The 21,840-nt window shown below is 41.0% G+C and overlaps 1 protein-coding gene across 2 annotated transcripts in view; it reads left to right on the plus strand.

The window, feature by feature from the left end:
- The window catches only part of CUX1 (cut like homeobox 1), a 250,607-nt gene that overhangs the window by 7,408 nt on the left and 221,359 nt on the right, over positions 1-21,840 (plus strand). For both annotated transcript variants that reach the window (XM_035900513.1, XM_035900512.1), the window contains exon 2: positions 2,564-2,674. In XM_035900513.1, coding sequence (XP_035756406.1) covers positions 2,564-2,674 — 111 coding nt within the window. The remainder of the gene's footprint in view (positions 1-2,563; positions 2,675-21,840) is intronic.

The following is a 21,840-nucleotide window of genomic DNA, read 5'->3' on the forward strand; positions in this document are numbered from 1 at the left end:
GGCATAAGTGCTTTGGGACGCTGGTATCAGTCAAGCAAGAAGGTTATTCTCCGTTTGCCATTGGACTCTTCTCTTCCTGATAGCACAAAATATGAAATAGGTTTTTTGGGTTTTAATCAGTTCTTTTTCTTGCTTGTCTGTAACCTTGGAAGCGTAGGTCTTCAGAAGTCTCCTTTTCCATTGGTGAAGTTGCTTGCTAGCACTCTGTATTGTAAAGCAAAGCGCTGGGTTCTTTGGCCTGCTGAAAGTCCCTCTCCCTTCATGATTTGTGTTTGCTTTGCTTTGCTTTAAATGTGTGCTTCCTTTTTAAATATAGTTTTCCAAGTTGCTGGCCGTACCAGATTGTTTATATTTTTTAAAAGCCTTCTGCTTAGCCGTTATATTGCTCTTTATAGTACTGCTTAACCACATTGGTTTCTGTTGCTCTTTTTTCTTGCATAAACTTAGCTGGGATGAATTTCAAATGTGGTTTATCCAACTGTTAAGTATTTCCCACTTTTCTGCAATAGATTTCACATATGTTACAGAATTCCAAACCAAGATCTGGTGGACATATTGCCCTGGTTTTTTTCCTCAAAGTCAGAAATAGAGGGGGTTTTAAGCATTACAGTGACAATATTTAGGTCACTGGCTCCAGCATGCTGCCTAGCTTCAAATCTATTCGTCATATTTAGCTTATTTCCAAGGATTAAGATAACTATGGTCCATGTATTTATAAGGAAAAAAGAAAAAAGTCTCTTAATTTTGTGGTAATAAACCTAAAGGGGGAAAAAGGTGTTGATCCTTTTGAGTTGGAAACTGCAGAAGGCCTTTTTCTTTTTTTCCTCCAGAGGTCAAACTCTGGAGTCATGTAAAAACACACATACATCCGTTCCATCATTCAGAGTTATGGGATTTACCCATGCAAAACTGTAACTAAAAATTTGGAATTAGGCTTTTTCACAGAGTATCTAGAAAGAAATTCAGGAGCTGAATTACCATTTACTTATTCTCTGCTAGTCCTGTACATTTTTTTTTTTTTTTTAAAATGTGCAGAACAGGGCTTTTAGCAGGTGTCCCATGGGTACCTGCTGCCTGTTGCTGTTTTGAACACCTCTGCAGAAATGGGAAGAGGCAAATCTTTTGTTTTCCCATTTTGTTTCCCCATACTGGGTGTCGAGTTCCCCTGTGTATATATATGGACAGTATATATAACCCAAATCTGCTTTACTTTTACCCTGGGTTTTGCATGTGGTGGTATCAAGAGATGACCTGGTCCATAACTTGACCAGCTACCGGGGATGTGGAGTTAGACCCAACAGGAGGTCCTAGGCTTGGCTTTTTTGGTCTGGTCTGTTACGGGTGGTTGAGTTACGAACAAGTGCCCGTGGCATGGCAGGTTTTCTGGTGGACAGTATTGGGTATTTTGCATGCAGGTCGGCGGCGGGTCAGCAGAGTGACGTGATGAAGGTAGCTGCAGCTGAGACCTTGATGTCTTGCTCTAGCATGCTGTTCTCACTTTTTGTAAACTTCTTTCTCAGAGCCAGGTTTTTCTCCTTTCAAATGAACAAGGGAGGAAAACAGTGCCAAAATCCCTGCACAAATTTTTGGTTATAGCTCCGAGTGACTTGGGGAATGATGTACATAGCTGAGTGGAGGGTTTAGCCATTGTATTGTTTTTTCATGTTACGTGGAAATACTGCAGAAAAGGAATAAAGTGACAGGGAAGACAGAGTGGTGTTGGTTTATGCGCTGATGAGTGACCCATTCAGTCTATTATGGTGCCATTTGGAAGCACAGCACTGAGTGAGGAACCTGGGATGGGGATAATGCACTTGGATGAAGCTGGGCAACGGTCTGTAGGCTGAGCCTGTGCTTCAGCCTAGGAGAAGCTTTTGGAAGATAATCTGGCATTCATCAGATGATTAAAAAAAATAGATTTTGGGGAGGAAACGGGGATATCTGCTAATAATTTGAGAGGAAAGGATTCCAATGGTAGGAAAAGATAATTTTGTATTCAAATAAGGAATGACTTAAATGGAAAAAGAGCACTGCAGTGGCAGTATAGAATTACTATATGTAATTTGTATGTCATTTGAAATTCACTGACTGAAGTGTAACCCGTCTAGGCTGAAGTGTAAGGTTAACCAATATAGGAGTTAATCATAATTTTTTTTCACAGAGTAACTGAAAAAGGGAGAATCCAGTATCTTTAAAAAGCAGGCAGGTGAAAATAAACCTAGCTTGAACACATCCAGGATCTGTAATCTTCATTAAATTGGGGAAATTATTGGGAGGTGTGTATTGCATGCTGCTGTCCTGTGTGGTGTTGAGGTAAAGCCATGAATGCTTTTGAGAACCACAGTGGTATTTTGGTTGCAAGATGGAACCAAAAACGTTGCAGAACTTCATTTGGTGTTATTTAGGAGGTCCGATTTCTGGAAGCTTGGTGCTTTGCTCTGTAGTCCAGCCGCCTCGATATTCCAAATTGCATGATGTACAGATGAGCCTTTGCTTTTATTTCTGTGAGAAACGGAGCTCTAACAATAGTTCCTTTTTTTTTGTTTTCGTTTTTTCATGACAGAGAGAGCTTGATACCACAGCAACAATATTGGCTAACCGGCAAGATGAAAGCGAGCAGTCCAGGAAAAAACTTATTGAGCAAAGTCGGGAGTTCAAGAAAAACACTCCAGAGGTAAGGAGGAAAGCTGTCCTAGTCTGCCGAGTCTCTTGCAGCGGTACATGGTGTTAGGCCTACCTAAGTGGGGTTTTATCTCTTGATGGTTTGTTTCCATTATTTTCTTGTATGTATTGCTAAGTCTACCATCTTAACTAAGACTGCTTATCTTTGATGGCTGTCTCTTCAGGCAGTTTTTTGTGTTCTGTAAGTAGTGAAATACGAATTGACGTTTTCAGAGGAAGTAAGAACATGAGCCTTCAAACAGGCTTGCTCTAAATTTTGAGATAATGTAAAACCTAGAGAATTGCAAAAAAAAGATTCTTCTTCACTAATCCAAACTCTCTTAGCACTTGGATGTAGAAAGTGACATTTCACTGCCTAAATAAATCCATATCAAGGGCATAACTTCAAAGATGCTCATTTTTCCATCAAAAATCAAATTAAGTTTTGCAGTTGATTTTGCTGGAAATGCAACAAGGTCAGTGCTGAGCTCTTTAGAAATCTCCTCTCGGAGGACGAGCATCGCGCACGGCAGGTGCCGTGCAAAAGGTGTCAGGCCCGGCTCTGGGCAAACCTCGGGAAGGGGGATGCTCCGTGTGGGAGGCTGGCAGCGCTTGAACTCATGTTAGCATGTGCAGCGTGTGTGTCTGTCTACATGTATGCAAAATTGTATAGAAAAGACGTATAATTCTATTAACGGTAGTGAATGCATAGCAATGTGTAGGGCTTTGTGTTTGTTTTGTGGTGGGTTTTCCCCCCCCAATGATTGCCAGCAATCTGTTCCTCCAGGAACGGTCTAGGGTTTCAAAGCCGGTTCCAGATATCCGATACACGAGTATCGGTTCCTTCCATGTGTCTTCCTGGGAGGGAAGCAGCAGGCAGCTTTGCCAACCTGGATCGCTGCGTCTCAAGTAGCAGATGCTGCTTTGCTTCCCGGTGGTGCGGGGGGAGAGATGCTGGAGGAGCCTGCCCCGGCCAGGGGAGAGGGAACGCCAGAGCAGGAGCGACTGACGGGGAAGGCGGGAGTTCAGCCGCTGCCCTGAGGTGGCTTTGTGGGGCAGAAATCTGTTCTCTTTGTTGGAAAAACAGAGAATTTGGGGGCTGCAGCTTTGAAGGAACAGAACTTTAAAAAGGATCAAAAAAAGTGAACGCAGTAGCTCCAAGAGGGTGAGGAGTGAGGCGATTCCCTTTGCAGGAGAGAGCAAACTCTTGGGAAGAAGAGGACAAAGAAGGGGAGAAGTGGAAGAATACAGAGAGTATAGGAAATTGTACAAAATCCATAAAAGAAATAGACTTCTGGGGCCACACTTTCAAATGGTTTGCTAGAAACTTGAGTTCATTGTACAAGACTTACTTGACTTGCCTGCTTGCTTCCTTTTTTTTTTTTTCCCCGTAAGGAAAACGACAGTTTCTTCAGAATGTGGCCACAGTTCCCAGCTGACAGCGTGTTTGCAGATGTGTTGCAGGATGATTTCTTTGGGCCAATTTCATTTTTATGAAGCAGAAGGTTACTGGGCGGGGGGGGGAAACCCCCGAACACTGCACTTTGAAGTGTGTTGTGAGAGGGCCTTAGTAACTCAGTGGGAGTTGATGTGCAGGGGAAAATTATATACTCTGTATAGTTCCTTCAAGAGATACAGTGGGAAAGCGATGTGAAATTAGTTCTTTCCAGTAAGCAAGATAGGGAACTGAACGGCCCCCGCTGTTACATCATTTGTTGGTGAGGTTTTAAATATGCTATTGTAAAATATAATTCTGTAGCCTTCCGTGTAATATTTTGGAAGAGAATAGAGGCGTTTCATTCACTTAAGGACTAGGTTCAAAATAATGGCTCTGAACATCCCCAGCGTTTGGGGAAATTTGGATCTGTGCTAGATTCTATATCCTGATCTTGTGTCCTGGGACTCCTGTGAAACCATGTTCCTTTATAAACTTGCATGGATTTTTTTTTTTATATTCTTTCTTTCTTTCTTTCTCTGTCTTCTCTGCTGTGATGTTCTTTCTGGAGCTTTGTTTCTGAACAGCAACACAATCCAGCTCCTCTTCTACTTTCTGTGAGAGAATTAAAAAATGAAAATGGGATCAAAGAATCAGAAGAAAGTATCCAAACTGTAACAACAGCCAGCTGTAAGAGACCTGATACGCAGTTATCACTCCAGCGGCACGGAGGGACCAGCTGGGCTGTACAGGGTCTGATGGGGCCACCTTCTCCTCTCCCGCCCGAGGTGCTTGGCGTGGTAGGCGTGGGTGTGTAAGAGGCAAAAATGGAGTGAGGCAGTGTCCATCTGTCCATCCTTGTGGGAAAACTTCTCTGGTATTCCTTTTTACACAGACATTTAAGCTTGTGCACTGCTGTGTTCATCATCAGCTGTTTTCTGCACTCCCCAAAAATAAGGGGAGCCTGTGTATACTTCCAAACTGGCTAAGCTTTTACAAGGCAGTTGCAAACTGGAAGGCAGGATTATTAACCACCTGATTTTTTTCCAAAACTTTTCGTTTTGTCTGAAAACCTGCCCAGTGTGGTGAAAATGTCCTTGAGGTGGGCAGGAAACGCACAGTGAGCCACTGGCATTTCCAAACTGATAACATCAAAGGTGCTCTATTTAATAACAAAAAAGTTCCATAGTAGAAGACCAGCTTGCACGCAGAGCCGGTCTTCAGATAAATAAATAACCCAGTGTACAGCCTGATGTAAATGCCGCGATGAAGTAACATCTTTCTTGGTATAAAAAACCCCCCCAAACCCACAAAGATGGAATCGTTAAATGTAACAATTTGTTTCAGAACTCTACTTTCCATTTTCTTTTTCATTCTGCCTGCATCCCTCTCCGTGCCGTGGTGGTTCAGCCTGTTCCAGCAGCTCTTTTCCTCTGCTGTAGCCAGTCTCACCATAAATCAGGAGACAAGTGTCGATTGCCTTGACTTTCCTATCCATTGCTGTCTGGGATGTCATCTAGACTTTCCATAATGTCTGCTTGCAGGCAGTCTCCTGTGTGGCAGAAAAGGATTCGAAAAAATTACTAATGAATTTGAGGATATTTATACTTCTGTTTCTTTTTACTTTAAAAAATGTGACAGATCTATTTGGGTCAATTCTGCCTTCCTTGCAAATTATCAAATTGCTGCAAAAGAAACAGAATATTTTCTTGTTTATAGGAATGACTCTAGGGCTTTTGGTATTTAAAAATGTTAAAATACTATTTCTGACTTGGCATAGCAGATGACTCTGGGAAGAAGTATCTCTTATTTGGGAACCTTATGAAAACAGAAAGTTTGGTGGTGGTTGTTACATACAGCAACTTTTGGAAAGGGTTCTTAATTCCCGTTTTTCCAAAAATACTTTTTACTTCCTCAAACCTTTTGAGAGGTTATATCAGACCTGCTGCTCATAGATGTTCTGAGGTATTTTCAGTCTCAGTTGGTTTCATCCTGAGCAGCTACTGCGGAAGGCTGAGACTGGTCAGGAGATGACTTAAAACATCAATTTTATCTGACTGCTGCTTGGAAGACAGCTCAAAATACATCATGTGAATTGCCACCCTGCATCAGATGATTATTTTCTTGTAGTGATAATTCCTGAACTGCTGTGACTAACTGTGATACTTTGGGTGTATTTTAACCTCTGTGAAATTCTTGGTCTCATTCATCACGTCCTCATATGCCGATTCTGGTGTGAATAAGCAAATATTTGCATTAGCATCTCTGAGAATTTTTTCTTTTTTTAGTCTCTAAATACACTTGCACAGGTTAAAAATTTTTGGCAAAAAGTGAAGATACTTCCTAATGTTAATAACTTGGCCTTCATTTTTACCCAGATTCCTAGTTGAGTAACTACTTTTACTTACCTGTTTCTGTTTTAAACATTGAAAAGCTTACCTAATACTTCCAGCGGGGCGTACTTTTAAGCGAAAACAAGAGTGAAAAATATCAGAAGACAAGTAACTGAGTAAGCCTTGACTTTGTAAATAAGTAATATGTAATTGTAAAATACTCACAGAGAGGGAAGACCATAATACTTACACTTGTTTAGCCTACAACTCTCCATTGCTTTCCTTTATGATTTAGCCACATTGACTAGATCATTGCTGAGCTATGTCGGTTCATACCAGGCTCACCTGAAACATGGGTCCTTAAACCCACAAAATAAGATCCTGGCTTTCTAATGTGAGAGCATGAGCTCTAAAAAAAAAACTGGACAGATGCGACACACCCACACAAAGCATATATTTGCATACAGGAGCTCACCCTGCGAGCTCATTCCTTTGGCCACAGGTTTTTTTCCCCGATGGTCAGTTGAACTCATGATTCCTCACTGGTTTTGCCCTTTACTGTTTCTGAATTGCAGATTTACTCTTATCGGTGAGATTTAGAAAGTCAAGATTACCTTTAAATACTCAAGTTGTCATCTAGGTTTTGTAATGCAGGTTAGAGATTGGATCGGCAGAGTTACAGAAGGGCATGGGAGAACTTTTGAGTGTAGACATAGACAGCATAAGTATGTTCTCAAATAAATAGCTTTAAAATGCCCTGGAAAATGGAATATTGGAAGGTGCCAGAAAACAAAATAAATTGAGCATCTGAAAAGCATATCTTAACACAGACTGAAAGGATGGGGCTGCCTGCTGACCCCAAGCACTTTTGTAAATAAATAAGAGTTCCTTATGTGGCAGCGATGGTGCTGCTGAGGACCATCCGGTGCTACGCTGTTGGGCATGTTCCCGGGAGCTCGTGTGCCTGTGTCCACAGAAGTTGGGACAGCCACTTTCAGTGTATTTATGCTGTCTGTATCCTTTTACATCACCAGTTCGGTGCTGCATTGGCTGGGACGTTCACCTGCCTATGTAAAACCTGGCTTTTGTTGTTGCCCTTGAACATGAACTCATGCCATCCCTGTCCCGCTGTTACGTTTCTGCAGCGCCACACTGCAAAAGAGAAAGAAAGATGAGTCTGTAGGATTTTCTCTTACAAAAGTAATAGTTTTATTTGTGACACTACATGTTAAGGTGATGCACATTTTTAAGATCCATGGGGATTTTTTTGGGGGGGGGGGAGGGAACCCAAACCACATTAGAATTGCCAGTCATAACTAACTAAAGGAAATGAACACAGTTATTATGGCAGGGCTCAATTTTTTTTAAATTTAAAATTCTTAAATTCTTAGCGTCCAGTGTTTCTGGATCATTCTATTGAATTATCCAGTCTCTACAGCAAACGATAATCAAATCAAGCTGAAAAAAAAAAAAATTTAATTCTGCTGGTTGAATTAGTTCTTGAAATGAGAGGAGTATTTTTCTGATTGTTGGTAGTGAATTGTGGTTGATTCCTAACAACTTTGCACAGTCAACTTTGGTCTAGCCTGTGTAACAAGGTGCAAATAATAACATGCCTAGAAAAACTAGTGAAAATACCCAGTCCCTTTGAAAATAGCTGATGCTCTCTGTGTCTGTGTACATAGGGGTGAATATTGATTTGCTGCCATCTAGAGCTGGGTTGTTCTACTCCCTTCATTTTTTTATTTTTTTATTTTAAAAATTTTTTTTTTATTCACTTTCCTGTGTGCCTGGCAGTATAGAGTGTGTGGATGTTCCTTCCTCCCCTTCACCAGGAACATAGGGGATTCCTGTTCATTTTGGGTCCTGACTGTGGAAGAACATACATGGCATATTTATGTAAAATTTAGCTGGTGTAATGCAACTAAACGCAGTTCATACAATTTGTAAATAGTAAATGTCTCAGTGAATGGTAGGGAATAAAAAAAATACCAACTTTCTATGTATTTCCTGACTTAAAGATTATTTCAGGAAAAAGATGAGGAAGAGAAATGCTGCTTAAGTTCTCCCTTCCTTCTCTCTTGCTGTGACTTTGGAAAGGAGATTTTAAGAGATTTTTGCTCAGAAGAAATGAATTTGCAGTTGAGCAGTTTGTTCAAAAATAAATCTTTTCTATTAATTTGTATGACTCAAATGCATTTATCAATGTTCGTTTAATACTATTATAAAATTGGTTTGTATCTTTAAGAATCTTCATATATTTAAAACCTCAGCAGAATGCTAAATATATGGGATACTCTTCTTACTGAGTTAAAACATCACCATGTCCTTCTGTAAAAACAAGAATTATAAGAACAGAGAAGCATGACTTACCTTGCAGGTTTGGAACGAAGATGAATACCTCTCCCTTAGGATAATGATATTTAGGTGCCATGTCCTCCCTTTCAGTGTTTTTATTGAATATTGCCATTTTCTGAAGAGGTTCTGTTCGCAAGGTAAATGATGTTTATGGTAATTTGTACTAGATGGGCTGGTTATTTCAAAAGCTAAATGAAGTAGTATATTATTATTGTGTGACTTTTTGCAGAAAAATGATATAATAAAGCTCCATGTCTTAAAATGTAATCTAAAAACTAGTCTTGTGGAGTCAGTCAGGTTAAATCAGATCAGACCTTATCCCGGAGGTCCCTTATTCACGAGTTCTCAATAATTTTGTTGTCATCATTTAATACGTATTTGACTTTAGCATATTCTAATTGTTAATAGGAAAAACATCAGTGTTTCTGACATGCTTTTCTACATTATGATCTCTGGCTGCCTTTTCACTTCATTGGAGGTGAGGGAACAATAAAAGAATTACAATTCGTAGTTGTATTTTTCTAGGATTCACATAAAACGGACCTCCATTTTTCTGCACGTTGACCATTCTCACCACTGTTAATTACTAGACATTATTAATGTTTTTTCTTTTTAAATTGTCTTTATCACCCACAAAAAGCTAAGCCAGAATCTCTGGCAGATGGCGTCCCCCCTGCTATTTGCTGTGCACACATTATTTGATGCTCGCCGTGATTCTTGCTGGAGCTCAGTACATTGAGGAACAGCAAATGCAAGCCAGGAACGAACCTTTTTAACGCAACAGCCTTTACCTGGTGTACCTGCCTAATTTTCCTGCATTACAATATCATAGTGAGTATTCCCCCTAGCTCCCCTGAGCACTGGGTCAGTTTGTTGATTGAACTGGCATCTGTGGTTCAGTAAAACTTCGGTTCTGGTTTGTTTTCCAAAAGCAAGAAATTTTGCTTTTCTTAGTGGGGAAAAGATGGCAGCGAAGGCTGTAGGTGGGTCGCAGACTGTTGGGCTGCGGAACCTGTAGAATTTGTATGAAACAACAGGACTCGAGAAGGTCCTTTTACAAAATGAGGCCATATTTGGGGGATTATTGGGATGTAGGATTTCATGGGTAACAGTGTCGCTGTACAACAGCATTTGTAAAGGTCTGAGATCTCGGAAAGTAATCCCTTTGACCTGCAGAAGTGATCCTTGTGCATCGTATGTTACTAGGCAGGGAAGTTAAATTTGAAGCATTTTTCTGAACCCACATGATCCAGGACACTTTGAATTGCTGTCTCTGTCTCCATTTTCTTTAAAAATATCCTTAAATACATTTTCTACAACACATTTACCTCAAAAGTCTTTTTATAAAGCTGAAAATATATGGGTGATTACTTTATTCAAGAGTTCCAAAAATACTCAAGAGGGAGACGCATCTGATTCAACTGAACATGTTGGAGGAGTTGAAGAAATTAGTTACTCTGAAGTTGCTTGCTCTTAGTAATTTAGATTTATTTTATTTAAGCATTTTTCTGGTTAAACGTGCTTGACAGTTGAAGAATGCATCTTTCTTCTAGCAACATCAGTTGCAGGTATTAGTTTTCAGTCATGTCAAGGGTGCTGTATTTTCCATTACAGAAAAGGAGAATAGGGGATATTTTTGGTCTTAGCGTGGTTTACAAAGGAACATTCTTGTAAGCAAATATTTACAGATTAATCTCTCTTGTTAAACGTTCAATGCTGCTGTGAATTTCTCCTGTCGCTAAGAATGAGACAATGCAAAGCAAATAGTTTGTTTTTCTCCAGTTGTACTTGCCTTTGCTTGAACTTCTCAGCGCTGACCCATTTGGAAGCTGGCCAGAGTGAGCGACCGGGCTAGGGGAAGGTTGGGAGTGGAGGTCTGAAAGAGGAGAACCTTTTCAAGGTCAGAACTTGGAAGGAAAAAACTTGATCTTACAGGGCATTTGTCATCCTTCCTCCTGAAGAATGGTTGTAGTTTAAGTAAGTGCATTAAGGCTAATGACATGATTTACTGAATGCATCATTGACAGTTTTTTAAGGGGAAATATTTCCATTTATTTAGCTGAAATAGCTGAGAATCTTCTCCCTGTGGTACCAGCAATTAACAGCCATTCTTGCATTCTGTGTTATGTTACTTCTACAGGTAAGTGTAAAACTGGGAATTTATATATAGATCACACAAAGATAAGCCTGAGCACTCTCCAAGCAAGTCTGAGGTTCAGTTCCTAAATTTGCTTTGAGACACTTGAACAACAGTTTGACTTACTTTCAAGATTCAATTTATAAAAACAAGAGGCAAGCAAGATACCTGCTCTTCCTTCCTATGTGTATTTACCAAAAGAAGAAATAATTAAACATCTTCAATTAGTACTTTTCCTTTTTACTTTGTGAACAAATGCGCTGTAAACCTACTTCAGTTCATCCACTGGACCACCTCAAAGTCATTCAGGTATAATTAAAGGAACATGTTGTTCTCATTAAAATTATGATGTTGTCATGAATAACTCTTAATAATAGTTGCCAGTTACGAGAGATTCTTTTCATTGCTTTGACAGAGGATAAGTGGAAAGTTGGATCTGCTTGAAACAAGAGCGGGAACAATTCATATGTTGAGTGAAAATCTCACAAACAAAATTACCGGGTTGCAGGTTCTAGTTGTGAGCGTTTCTGTTTAGAAGGAAAAAACAACAACAACAAAACTAAACCAAAAAAAACCCCCAAACACCCCAACTTTCTGCAGGACTGCTCTTTTATGGTCAATTTTGGATGAAGTCTTGAGGTAAATTTTTAGCAGGAGAAATGTTTGTAAAATGGTCTTAAAACCGATTTTCTCCCATAAATTTTTAGTATGCTTTGCTTGCTTAAAAAAAAAAAAAAAGAAGCGAGCTTCCTGGTAACCCTTTTTAAGTAAATTAAATGACATATGAGAATTCAAGCGGTCGAGAGCCATTTTTATTTTAGAATTCTTTTTGCATTAACACATCTGCAGTGTTGATGAATATATGGAAAAATGAAATTGTGCTTCTATCCTGCCGTGTCTCCAATGTGACAATAAATCAACTTTTTTTCCTTTTAAAATGTCTGGCCTTGTAATTTATGTTTGCATAACCCATTACTAAATTCATAGTAGGTGTTTTAGTTGGCAGGCACAATTCCAGGGATTCAGTGGACCTATTTTAATACTGAGCTTTTGTTACTGTTCATAATTATGTGTAGAAATATATGTATTTTCTTAATTATAAAAGCCAGCTTGCTTTAGCTTTGGATCTCCCCTTACTTCCTCAGCACAAATTGTGCTTTAAAGCTGTGAAAGAATTAATGCTTTTTAGACTTGACAAAAGAAATGGGTTTGCCACATTGGTTTTTTCCATTTTTGAAAAAAACAAAACGCCAAAAAAGTAATAAAGTAGAAAAAGTAAAGTTGTGATGCATCTCTGGTGCTATTTATAATTTTTGAGGATTCTTTTATTTTATAGTCAAGTTGTAAATATTTAGGCCAGCATCAAGACAGTATGCAAATAAAAGAAGTTTTATTAATAACCGTTATCTGGGCCCTGGTAATAAATATGTATGACTCACATAGGAATAAACCCTCCCAATAAATATGAAAGCCATACAAAACCATTAACAATTTTTAATGGACTTGCAGACGGAATAATTTAATGCAACTGGTAGGTACTCAGGTTCCAACTCCTGTAACTATTTCTCATCTGCTTGAAAGCTTTCATCTGAAATACATTGCTACCATTCATGATTCCACCTTGTCTCTGTTTAAAACCATAAAACTGTGGTTTCACAATTTTTGAAGCACTAATACTTATTTATGGCTATATTTCTGCTTTTTTTTTTATAACTGACTTTTTTTTTAAAAAAGAAAGTTTTTCTCGGAGGCTGCAGCACTGGGCCAGTGCTCGGCAGTCGGGATGGGGCTGAGTTGGGCGCCCGTGTCCTGCCCGTGCTTTGCTGCTCTTGGCCCCTCACTGTAACACAGCAGTTACGCGCGGGCCGGTTTCTACAGCAAATTGCACAGAGCTGTATGCTCGGAGGATCGGTTCATTGATTATTACTCTGAAGGATTAAAGCTGTTAAGGACCAGCACGGCCATATGCCCTTCTGCCTAAAAATGGGTGTGTATCTTTTCTTGTGATTCTCTGAAATACAGGAAGCAATGGAAAATACCACCTGCTTCAGCTGCTAAATAAAAGCAGTCCAGTTGGTTGAATTGGGTGGTGTAGCATCATCGTGTCTTGTAAAAACTTCTGCTGGGGTGTCCGAAATTGGTTTGATTCCTACTGGGTAAATAACCATGCTTTAAAGTATTGGAGTCTGTGTCAGGCTTATCAGGCTTATCAGTTTGGGGAGGGGGGGCATTGGGGAGCTTTTCATGGGCAGGACATCCCAAAATAAATTCTTGTGTATAGCCTGAATGCTGATAAATGAGCTATTCCGTGAGAAGAGGGACCTGTAAGCGTTCTGGAGTTTTAAATGCTCGTTTTAAACCAAAGCTTTCACTTAGTGCAAGTTTGTGCTGGGAGTGCTTTTCAAAAATGCCCAGATGCGTTAGGACTTCTCAGTCCTGTTTGTCAGAAGTGATTTGAGCATTGAAGAGCTGAACTCTTAGGCACTCGCCGTGCACTCTAGGGCATGCCTACACTTGCAGCGTAGCTTTGCTAAGTCTGCTGGTATGACCATGGGTTTCAAATGCGGTTTAGTGTGTTCCCTGGCTGCCACCCTTGGCTGGCAGAAGCATGCGGCTTCTTTTCAAGCTGGCTGGCTGAGCACAGCTGCAGGGACCGCGCTGTACCGCAGGTTCGAAGTGCCAGATCTCTGAAGGCTTGATCAGGCAAATTAACCTGTTGCTGATTATCCCCTTTGCCTCTTAACTCTGGCTGATGAGCAGCTGAAGAACTGGAGCGGGCAAATAAGAAGCACTAGGTTTGCAGTGCAAACAAGAAGCTAGAGGTGGGCTTGGGGCTGCACCTTGGTGGGATCCAGGTTACCCTAAATAACCGCAGCGACCATCAGAATACCTCCTGCCTGACTGTCCTGAAGTGCTCCATTGCTCCCTGTGCAAGAGCTGTCTTGGGCTCGGTGGTGCTCAGCTAGAGGACCTCGGCTCAGATGCCCCCATCGCTCGGCACGTGGCAGCAATCCACTCTTGCGTTCCAGCAAAAGGCACCTGAGGGGTTGGTTCTTGTGAGCGGGCAAAGGTCTCGCTGGCGGGCAGTGGGGGGGACAGTTCTTGTGCTGGTTCTGTGAGAAGGGAAGGAAGAAAAATGGTCAGATTTTCGAAATGTGTTTCTCTCCTGTATTTGTGATACAGACAAAACACATTTCTAGCTTAAAAGAAAGAATTGACAACCTTAAAAGTTCATTCTATTTTGGCACAGTTTCTCTCCTTGCTGTTCTCCTCTCGTCACGCTGTGCCCTCTGTGGGGACACTGTACAGTGCAGAGTGGCCGGTGTCCCGCGTGAGCAGGGTCCATCCCCAGCCTGACTGCAGACGTCCTGGGGCGGGGGGGGAGGTACGGATGAGATCAGTAACGTAATCACCCTCAGCCAGTTTGCAGATGACACCAAATTGGGCTGGAGTGTCGATCTGCTCGAGAGTAGGGAGGCTCTGCAGAGGGACCTGGCCAGGCTGGGTCCATGGGCCCAGGCCAATGGTGTGAGGTTCAACAAGGCCAAGGGCCGGGTCCTGCCCTGGGGTCACAACAGCCCCAGGCAACGCTACAGGCGTGGGGAAGAGTGGCTGGAAAGCTGCTTGGCAGAGAGGCATCTGGGGGTGTTGGTCGACAGGCGGCTGAATATGAGCCAGCAGTGTGCCCAGGTGGCCAAGAAGGCCAAGGGCATCCTGGCTTGTATCAGGACTGGTGTGGCCAGCAGGAGCAGGGCAGTGACCGTGCCCCTGTGCTGGGCACTGTGAGGCTGCCCCTCAAATGCTGGGGTCAGCCTGGAGAAGAGGAGGCTCACGGGGGCCTTAATCGCTCCCTACAACTGCCTGACGGGAGGGGGTGGCCAGGGGGAGTTGGGCTCTGCTCCCAGGTAATGGGCAATGGGATGAGGAGAAACGGCCTCAAGTCGTGCCAGGGGAGGTTTGGGTTGGATATTAGCAACAATTTCTTTACTGAAAGAGTGGTCAAGCACTGTCAGGGGCTGCCCAGAGAGGTGGTGGAGTCCCCATCCCTGGAGGTGTTAAAAAGCCGGGCAGACAAGGTACTTAGGGACATGGTTTAGTGGTGGGATGACAGGGTTAGGTTAGCGGTTGGACTCGATGATCTTAAAGGTCGTTTCCAACCTTAAACAATTCTGTGATTCTATGAATGCTGAACCTCAGCTTAAATTTAAGAGTTGGGTGTGGACACTGGCACAGTGCAGGTGGCAGGCCCCCCTGAGCGTGCTGTACCTTTAAACCACACCATCCTACTGCGTACAACACCTACGATTGCCTACAGTACACTTGGTTCACCCATGCTGTTAAAATAAGGGGAGCAATAAAGAAATGAGGTACTGCTTTGTCAGGAAGGGGAAGACATTTTTAGTCCAAAAAAAAAAAACCTCAGCTGACTGGTTGATGCAGTTCTTCAGTTAATGCTTTATCAAGCATTAAGCCAGTTTAAAATATATGTTTAGTTACAGGAAAAGGCATATATTAAGCTCACCTGTTGAGAGGATTATCTCTGCTAAACACACTGATTTTACATGAGACCAAAATAGATCCTTAAAAAATTAATACTGAAATAGGTTTACAGCCGATGGAGAGATTTCCTTCAGACCTGTTTTGTGGTATGCTCATCTGCTTTTTCAGGAATTTTAAGCATTGAAGGAATGAAGTCAAAGCTGCTGCTTGTCTTTGAAATGGATGCCTCTTTGATAAGCCTCTGATCTCTGTACCCAGAGTTGTAGCAGCAGATTCAAACACTGATTGTAAAATTGGGAGACTAAAATGTAGCCACGACAGCTTCAAACACCCTGTCTCTCTGTCAGATTCAATGCGCAGGACATTGCCAGGAGTTAAAACGATGCAAAATTAAAGTAGCCTACTAAATTTACCTGCCATGGAGAATCCACAAAAGAGCTGCCACTTCTAATCCTCAAATTCGTTTCAAATTATTATTTTTTCAAATTGGACTCCCTGATCTCTTCAGCTCAAGCTGTTGTACAGATTTGAAAAGCTGTCTCTTCTTGTCAGATCACTGGTTTAATAATAATAATATCTTACATTTATATAGTCCTTTTCATCCTGCAGCTTCCTAAAGTGCTTTACAAGCTTTATATATACAAAATCGTGCAACCACCTCTTGGGTGGCTGGTGCTAGTCAGCCAGAGAAGTGGCTGGCAGCTTGTTACCCTCGCCTTCCTCGTTCGCATAAAAGCACTGGGAAAAAGTAAAAGACATGGAGATGATCCTGGTTCATCCCAAGGGAATGGCACCTTCATCTCCTGTGACTGGGAGCTAGAGCCAGTGCAAGAATGTTCTGTCCACCCCAAAACTGGGGACACGGTAAAAAAACCCCATCACTTGCAACCCCAGTGCTGGTTTTGCTTTGTGATTATTTTTTTCTTTGGTGTACTCTTGGTCTGAAAAATACCTCAATCCTGGAGTTTGCAGGAGCAAGAGGAGTGACTTTGCATGACTCCTTTCAAAAACATACATGTGAAAAATGCAGGTACCTTGAATATAAAGCAGTTATTTTAAAAAAAAAAAAAATCCAAACCTCTACCCAAATGTTCTTACACATCTGTTTTTGGTGGAGACTGCTTGGGCAGCTAGTTGTAACCTGTCAGTAAATGTGTTGCAATGGTTTCTTCAAACCTCCAGAAGCTGGGGATGGTTGTGCAGAACAGATTTTTGCCAAATTAGTTCTAACTCTTGAGGGAATCAGTTCTGGGAGAAAAGAGGTATTGAAGTGGGATGTGCGCTGCTCATTAGTGGAAGAGACACACACGACTTGAGCCACTCTGCACTGGTTTCAGAAGGAAGAAAGGGCAAGAATGCATTGACAGAGACTTAGACACCTTTAATACCGTGAGACCAGTTTTTTGTAATGATTGATCCAGATTTTTTTTTTTCTTCTGTTAGTACTTCACGTTACGTTTTTGTTCAGCTTCAAGTTTGCCCTTTTCAAGACTGCTGATGCTGAAAGGCAACTATATTAAAAAAAAAAATAAATCAGGCTTCTTTGTTTCTAAACTTCAGAGCCACTGACACATCTGGAGAACATCCAGCTCCGATGTAGTCTTCTGCAATTTAGATCGTGTCTGACCTCATAATTTTTTAAAATTATTCTGAGTTTTGTGTACTAGATACCATTATAGACCATTTACTGTGTCCAGATTTACATCAGATAATCTTGCCTTCTTCCTTACCTACTGTTTGGGGGCATGGGGGATGCTGAGGAGGAAGGCTCCTCTTCTGCCTGAAGGGAAGGGTTTTACTTCAATGGTTCTTGAGAGCCAGGAAGAGGGAAAGATGGAGACGCAGACGTGGTCTCAGAGGCCTTAAAAATGTGGAAAAAAAAGAAAGTACATCCATAGACACTAATGCTAATGGACACTTATCCTGTCTCTGGCTGTAAATTATTGAGATCCTGCTTCTATCTGGTAATGCAACTTAATCAGAATCGGTTTTACTGCTCTGACCCCATAGGGAACCTTCTAATTTCATGGTTTTACATTTTGTCTAGTCGCTGTACTGGGAATCTTCGTATCCAGCCTCCTGGTGGCACTTTGAAGAGACGTGCTGTTACATTTGCCTAAAATACTAGTATCAGAAGGCTACAGTTCAGTGCCATGGCTTTTTCCTGCAGCCCTTCAGTTGTTGGTCAGCTGAGAGGATACAACTGGTGCAGTGGTTCACAGTCCTGCCCTCTGTTCAGGGCCTGGAGTGATGGAGACATCCCTGTGCCGTGACTTCCCGAGCAAAATGCACCACGGCAGACTGCTGCCGAGGGCTGTCCTGTGCAGAGGACCTCTTCCTAGGACTCCTGCATCTTGCAGCCTGTTCAAGTTACAGCTTTTGCTTTTGTATCTTTGAAAATGAGATGCCTGAAACATTGCACATTGCCTCCTCGCAGCCTTAGCAGTCAGAGGGTTGTTTTCAGTCGCCCCATGGGCCACAACAGCTTTGTAGGCAGGAGGAAACCTGGAAATCAGCTCAACCAGTTGCTTTGCATTACACGCATGTGAGCTGAAGGTCAGTAACTGGGACTGTCCAAATGCACTGCATTTTATATCTCCTGCTGGAGGTTTTTACGAGGCTGTGAAATACGGCATAACACGAGTGCTTGCCTTACCCATCCAAACGCTGCCTCCGCCCTTGGGAGGTGCACACTCCAAGCCATCATCCATTATTCCATTAAGGATGGTCGCTAATTTTATACTACCCCAGCTCGAAGAGAGCTTAGACCTTGACGTAGTACAGACAACAAGGGGAGGTGTTTCCACATCGGGTAGAGACTGAAGGGTTGATGCTGCTTCAGGTCAACATCCTTTCCACGATTCAACTAAAAACTACAAAGTCTGTGTATAGTTTCCAAAGAGATTATTCCACTGTTGTGTTTAAATTCAGTGCTGGAAGGAGCCAGTGTGCAACAGCATGTTAATGGTGATAGATGAGAAGATCGGCACTACGGTGTGCTCCTTACCCATGCTGACCGCGGGGTGAACGGGGCTCATACATCTTTCAGTTCAGTATCTACTATATCTTTATTCTCTTAGCCTAGTCTGCAGGTTTCTGAAAGGGATTACATTCCAAAGCCCAGGACTTAAAGCTAGTTTTAATGAGTTTGATGAGCCTGTGTAGCAGACTTTCCTAGAAGCCTGTCTGTCTAAATAGCATTTTTAATAGCAATTCCCTCTGCTCAGGAGATTAGCAAGCTTAATGCTTTGAGGGCTTCTTCCCCACTGGATGGTGGCACATAAAGACAAGCTCTACTGAACAGTAATAGTCTTTGCCAAAAAATGAGCATCTGTAGACTTAAAGTTGCAGCTCACTGGCGTTAGAATTGTCTTTGTTCGTTGTCAGCATTGAGGTGCGAAGAGTTCAGCGTCCAAGCTGAGTGCACCTCTGTGGGCTTTCACCCTAAAGTTGCTCACCACTGTCTTTTGTGGAGGTCGCTACTTGCTAATTTGCTCAAAAAAACCCCAAACGACCCAGCCTTCAAGATTACTTATTCAAGTAATCTGAATTCATATTTTTTGCTTCAATTTCTGTTGAAATTTTTTAACTGTGAGCTAGCGAAAAGGTGCTCGGATGCTCTGTGTATTTGTGTATATTTGTGCATATATATTTATGTATATGTACACACCTAGAAAAGTAGTTCTACTTATAGGTGAAACTGGTAATTGGAGCAAGTGCGCTACAAGATCCCCCTGGGGATGTGCTTTTCCAGTACATTCTGTGTCTCAACAATAGTGGTAGCACATTTTTAGATGGGTGAATACATGTAAAACAGGTCTTAGAAAATAATATCTGATAAGGAATTTTTTACATGAGCAATAACTGGGTAAAATAGGTAAAGCCATCTACACGATGGTGTGTTTTATAGGGTATTTGATTCTTAAAACCTGTTGGTGGTCCAAAATTAAATAGTGCTCTTCTGTTTTCCAAATCTGTGTAATTTTGGAGCAAGGAAAAAACATTTCTGCATTCCTTTTTTTTTTTCTTGATAAAAGACAAAAGAGACGCAACATGGTTTTGCATGTGAGCTTCTGAAATATTAGAAGAATTTGGGGGAGATAGATTAGTTGGCAAAGGGCATGTGGTTGAATTGCTGTTCAGAAACAAAAGTAGCTTTTGGTGAGTATGAGTGTTTCGTTATCTTTCGTTTATCTCATAGTACATTCATTTTTGTGACCTTAAAAAGGGATTGTTTTGCCACAGACCTGGGATGAAAACCTTTGATAGTTTTTCCAAAAGTCCCTGTTGTTATGATGATGACCACATATTAAGTTCTTAGGCACATTCAGTTCCTTTTTTAAAAAAATACCTGTGTGCTTTGCAATACGGTTAAGAGAGGGAGTTGGTATTTTGGGGGGTCCAGGGGCATCTATATCTGTTTCCTGTGCTTATTCCTTTAAAATACACAATCTTTTTAGGACGTAGCCTTTTTAAATGCACCACGATTTTATGCTTGTAGAGGTGACCCTGTACAATGTGGAGGGGAGAGGAACTTGGAAAAATGTAAGACAAAATTTTAACACTTGTAAGTGGGCTGTTCTCAGCAGTTCTTCTTGTGTTTGTATTATTTTCAGTTCTATAAAAGAGTGAAAAAGTGGGGGGTTTCCCTGTCAATGCAGCTGAATGCTAACTGCCTAGATATGGCGTCACCTGCAGCATTTTAAGAATAAACAGATACTTAAGTGCTAACAGCATCCCTAGGCTTCATTCTTCCTTTAGCATGATGATTCGAAAGAAGAGAAAATGGCTCACAAGTCCTGACTTGTTGCTGCCAAATAGGAAAGTCTGTAATTGAAACTTTGGCATTGCTGGCATGCCCCTTTCATAAATATTTGTTTTTTACCTTGCAAGATTAAAAAAATTGGAATTGAAACATAATCAGGTGTATATGTTGTTATATAGAATCTTATTGCCAAATCTGTGCTGTTAACGAAGTATTTTTATTGAAACTTACGGTTTAGTTTTACCAATGTACTGACTTATTCTTGCTCTCAGAGTAGGATAAGTGGCAATTAGTATTCCAATAACCCGGTCTTATGGAAAGCTTTATCTGTTGTCAGATGTTTTATAATTTATATATTATATAAAACCTTGTGTGTTCCATGCTTTGATATTCTTCAATCTGATCTTTTAAAATTTGTGCCAAGAATCAGAATTTAATGTTGGAATTAATTGAAGTCCAGAACATTCAACAGCTATGTTTGTTGACTACAGAAGGTAATAAAGGGATAACTGTAAATATGTTGTGCTTGAAACATCTTCGGGTTTAATTCAATTATTTAAGACCCTTGGATGCAATAGTATTGAAGTCTCTGTTAGGAAAAATTGCACATTTCCTCTTGTGTTGACAGTTTCTGAAAGCTAAAAGATTGGCTTCTAAATGTCAGTGAAATGGTTTCCAAGTGGCAAGTAGGTATATTTGTGGCTACTATGCTGGTGCTCCCCCTTTCCCCCCTCCTTCATATTTAGGAACATGTTTGTAGTATGGATTTTATACTGGGACTTACAATCAGAAATGGTGCCAACAGCAGAATGGTGTTTGTTTAATAAAAGATTGAGTAAGAAGAACCTTGGTGTTAGGTCTTCAGTACATTCACTTTATAAGCTTAACATTCTGGAGCCAGAATAAGAGAAGGGTATTGAAATCTGTGAGGAAGAGCTATTTCTGAGAATTGTAGTGACTTTTATTCTAGAAAAAGGAAATGTTAACCTGAATATCAGTGGGTGGATAAAAAAAAAAGATGCTTAGCGGATAAAAATAATGACATTTATCTTTTTAAAAACAGGGTCTTGCAGGTTGGGATCTTTGGTTGGAGGCTTTCCAAAGCTGGATGACTAAGTAAGAAAAGACAACTCCCAGAGCTGCTGGGTGGAGTTCCTAGACTGGTACCAGCAAATTCCCAGAAAGGAAAACAATTGCTCCTTGATTGGAATTCTTTAATCCAGAGATTATTCACTTATCAATACTCTAAAAATATCTTAAATAGAATTCTTAAGTATAGTAGTTGTGTTAATCAGGATAGATATGTTCTGCTTGTACAGCAGTGGTAGATGTGCCATAGGGTGCTTTTAAGTATTTCTTTAGTATTAAGAGCAGAGAGGGAGATGGGAGGTGAAAGAAATGGAAAATGAAATGAGGTGCAGTGTAACACTGACTCATGTCCTATAAGGAAAGACTGAGAAAGGTCAAAGTGGGATCTAAAACCTTCACTTAGATTTTTGAGGAAAGGGGTATATTTTTCTAATACTTCAATTTTTGTATTGCTGGACTCTGTAAAATTGCATTTTTGTGAAGTATTCAGATACCAAAGCCATACATTTTTCAGTGTAAGTAACTTGGCTTCTCTCAATAGCTCTTGTCAACTGTTCTGCAT

Source organism: Egretta garzetta, unplaced genomic scaffold, assembly GCF_000687185.1.
Source record: "Egretta garzetta isolate BGI_Z169 unplaced genomic scaffold, ASM68718v1 scaffold108, whole genome shotgun sequence".
NCBI classification, from domain to species: domain Eukaryota; kingdom Metazoa; phylum Chordata; class Aves; order Pelecaniformes; family Ardeidae; genus Egretta; species Egretta garzetta.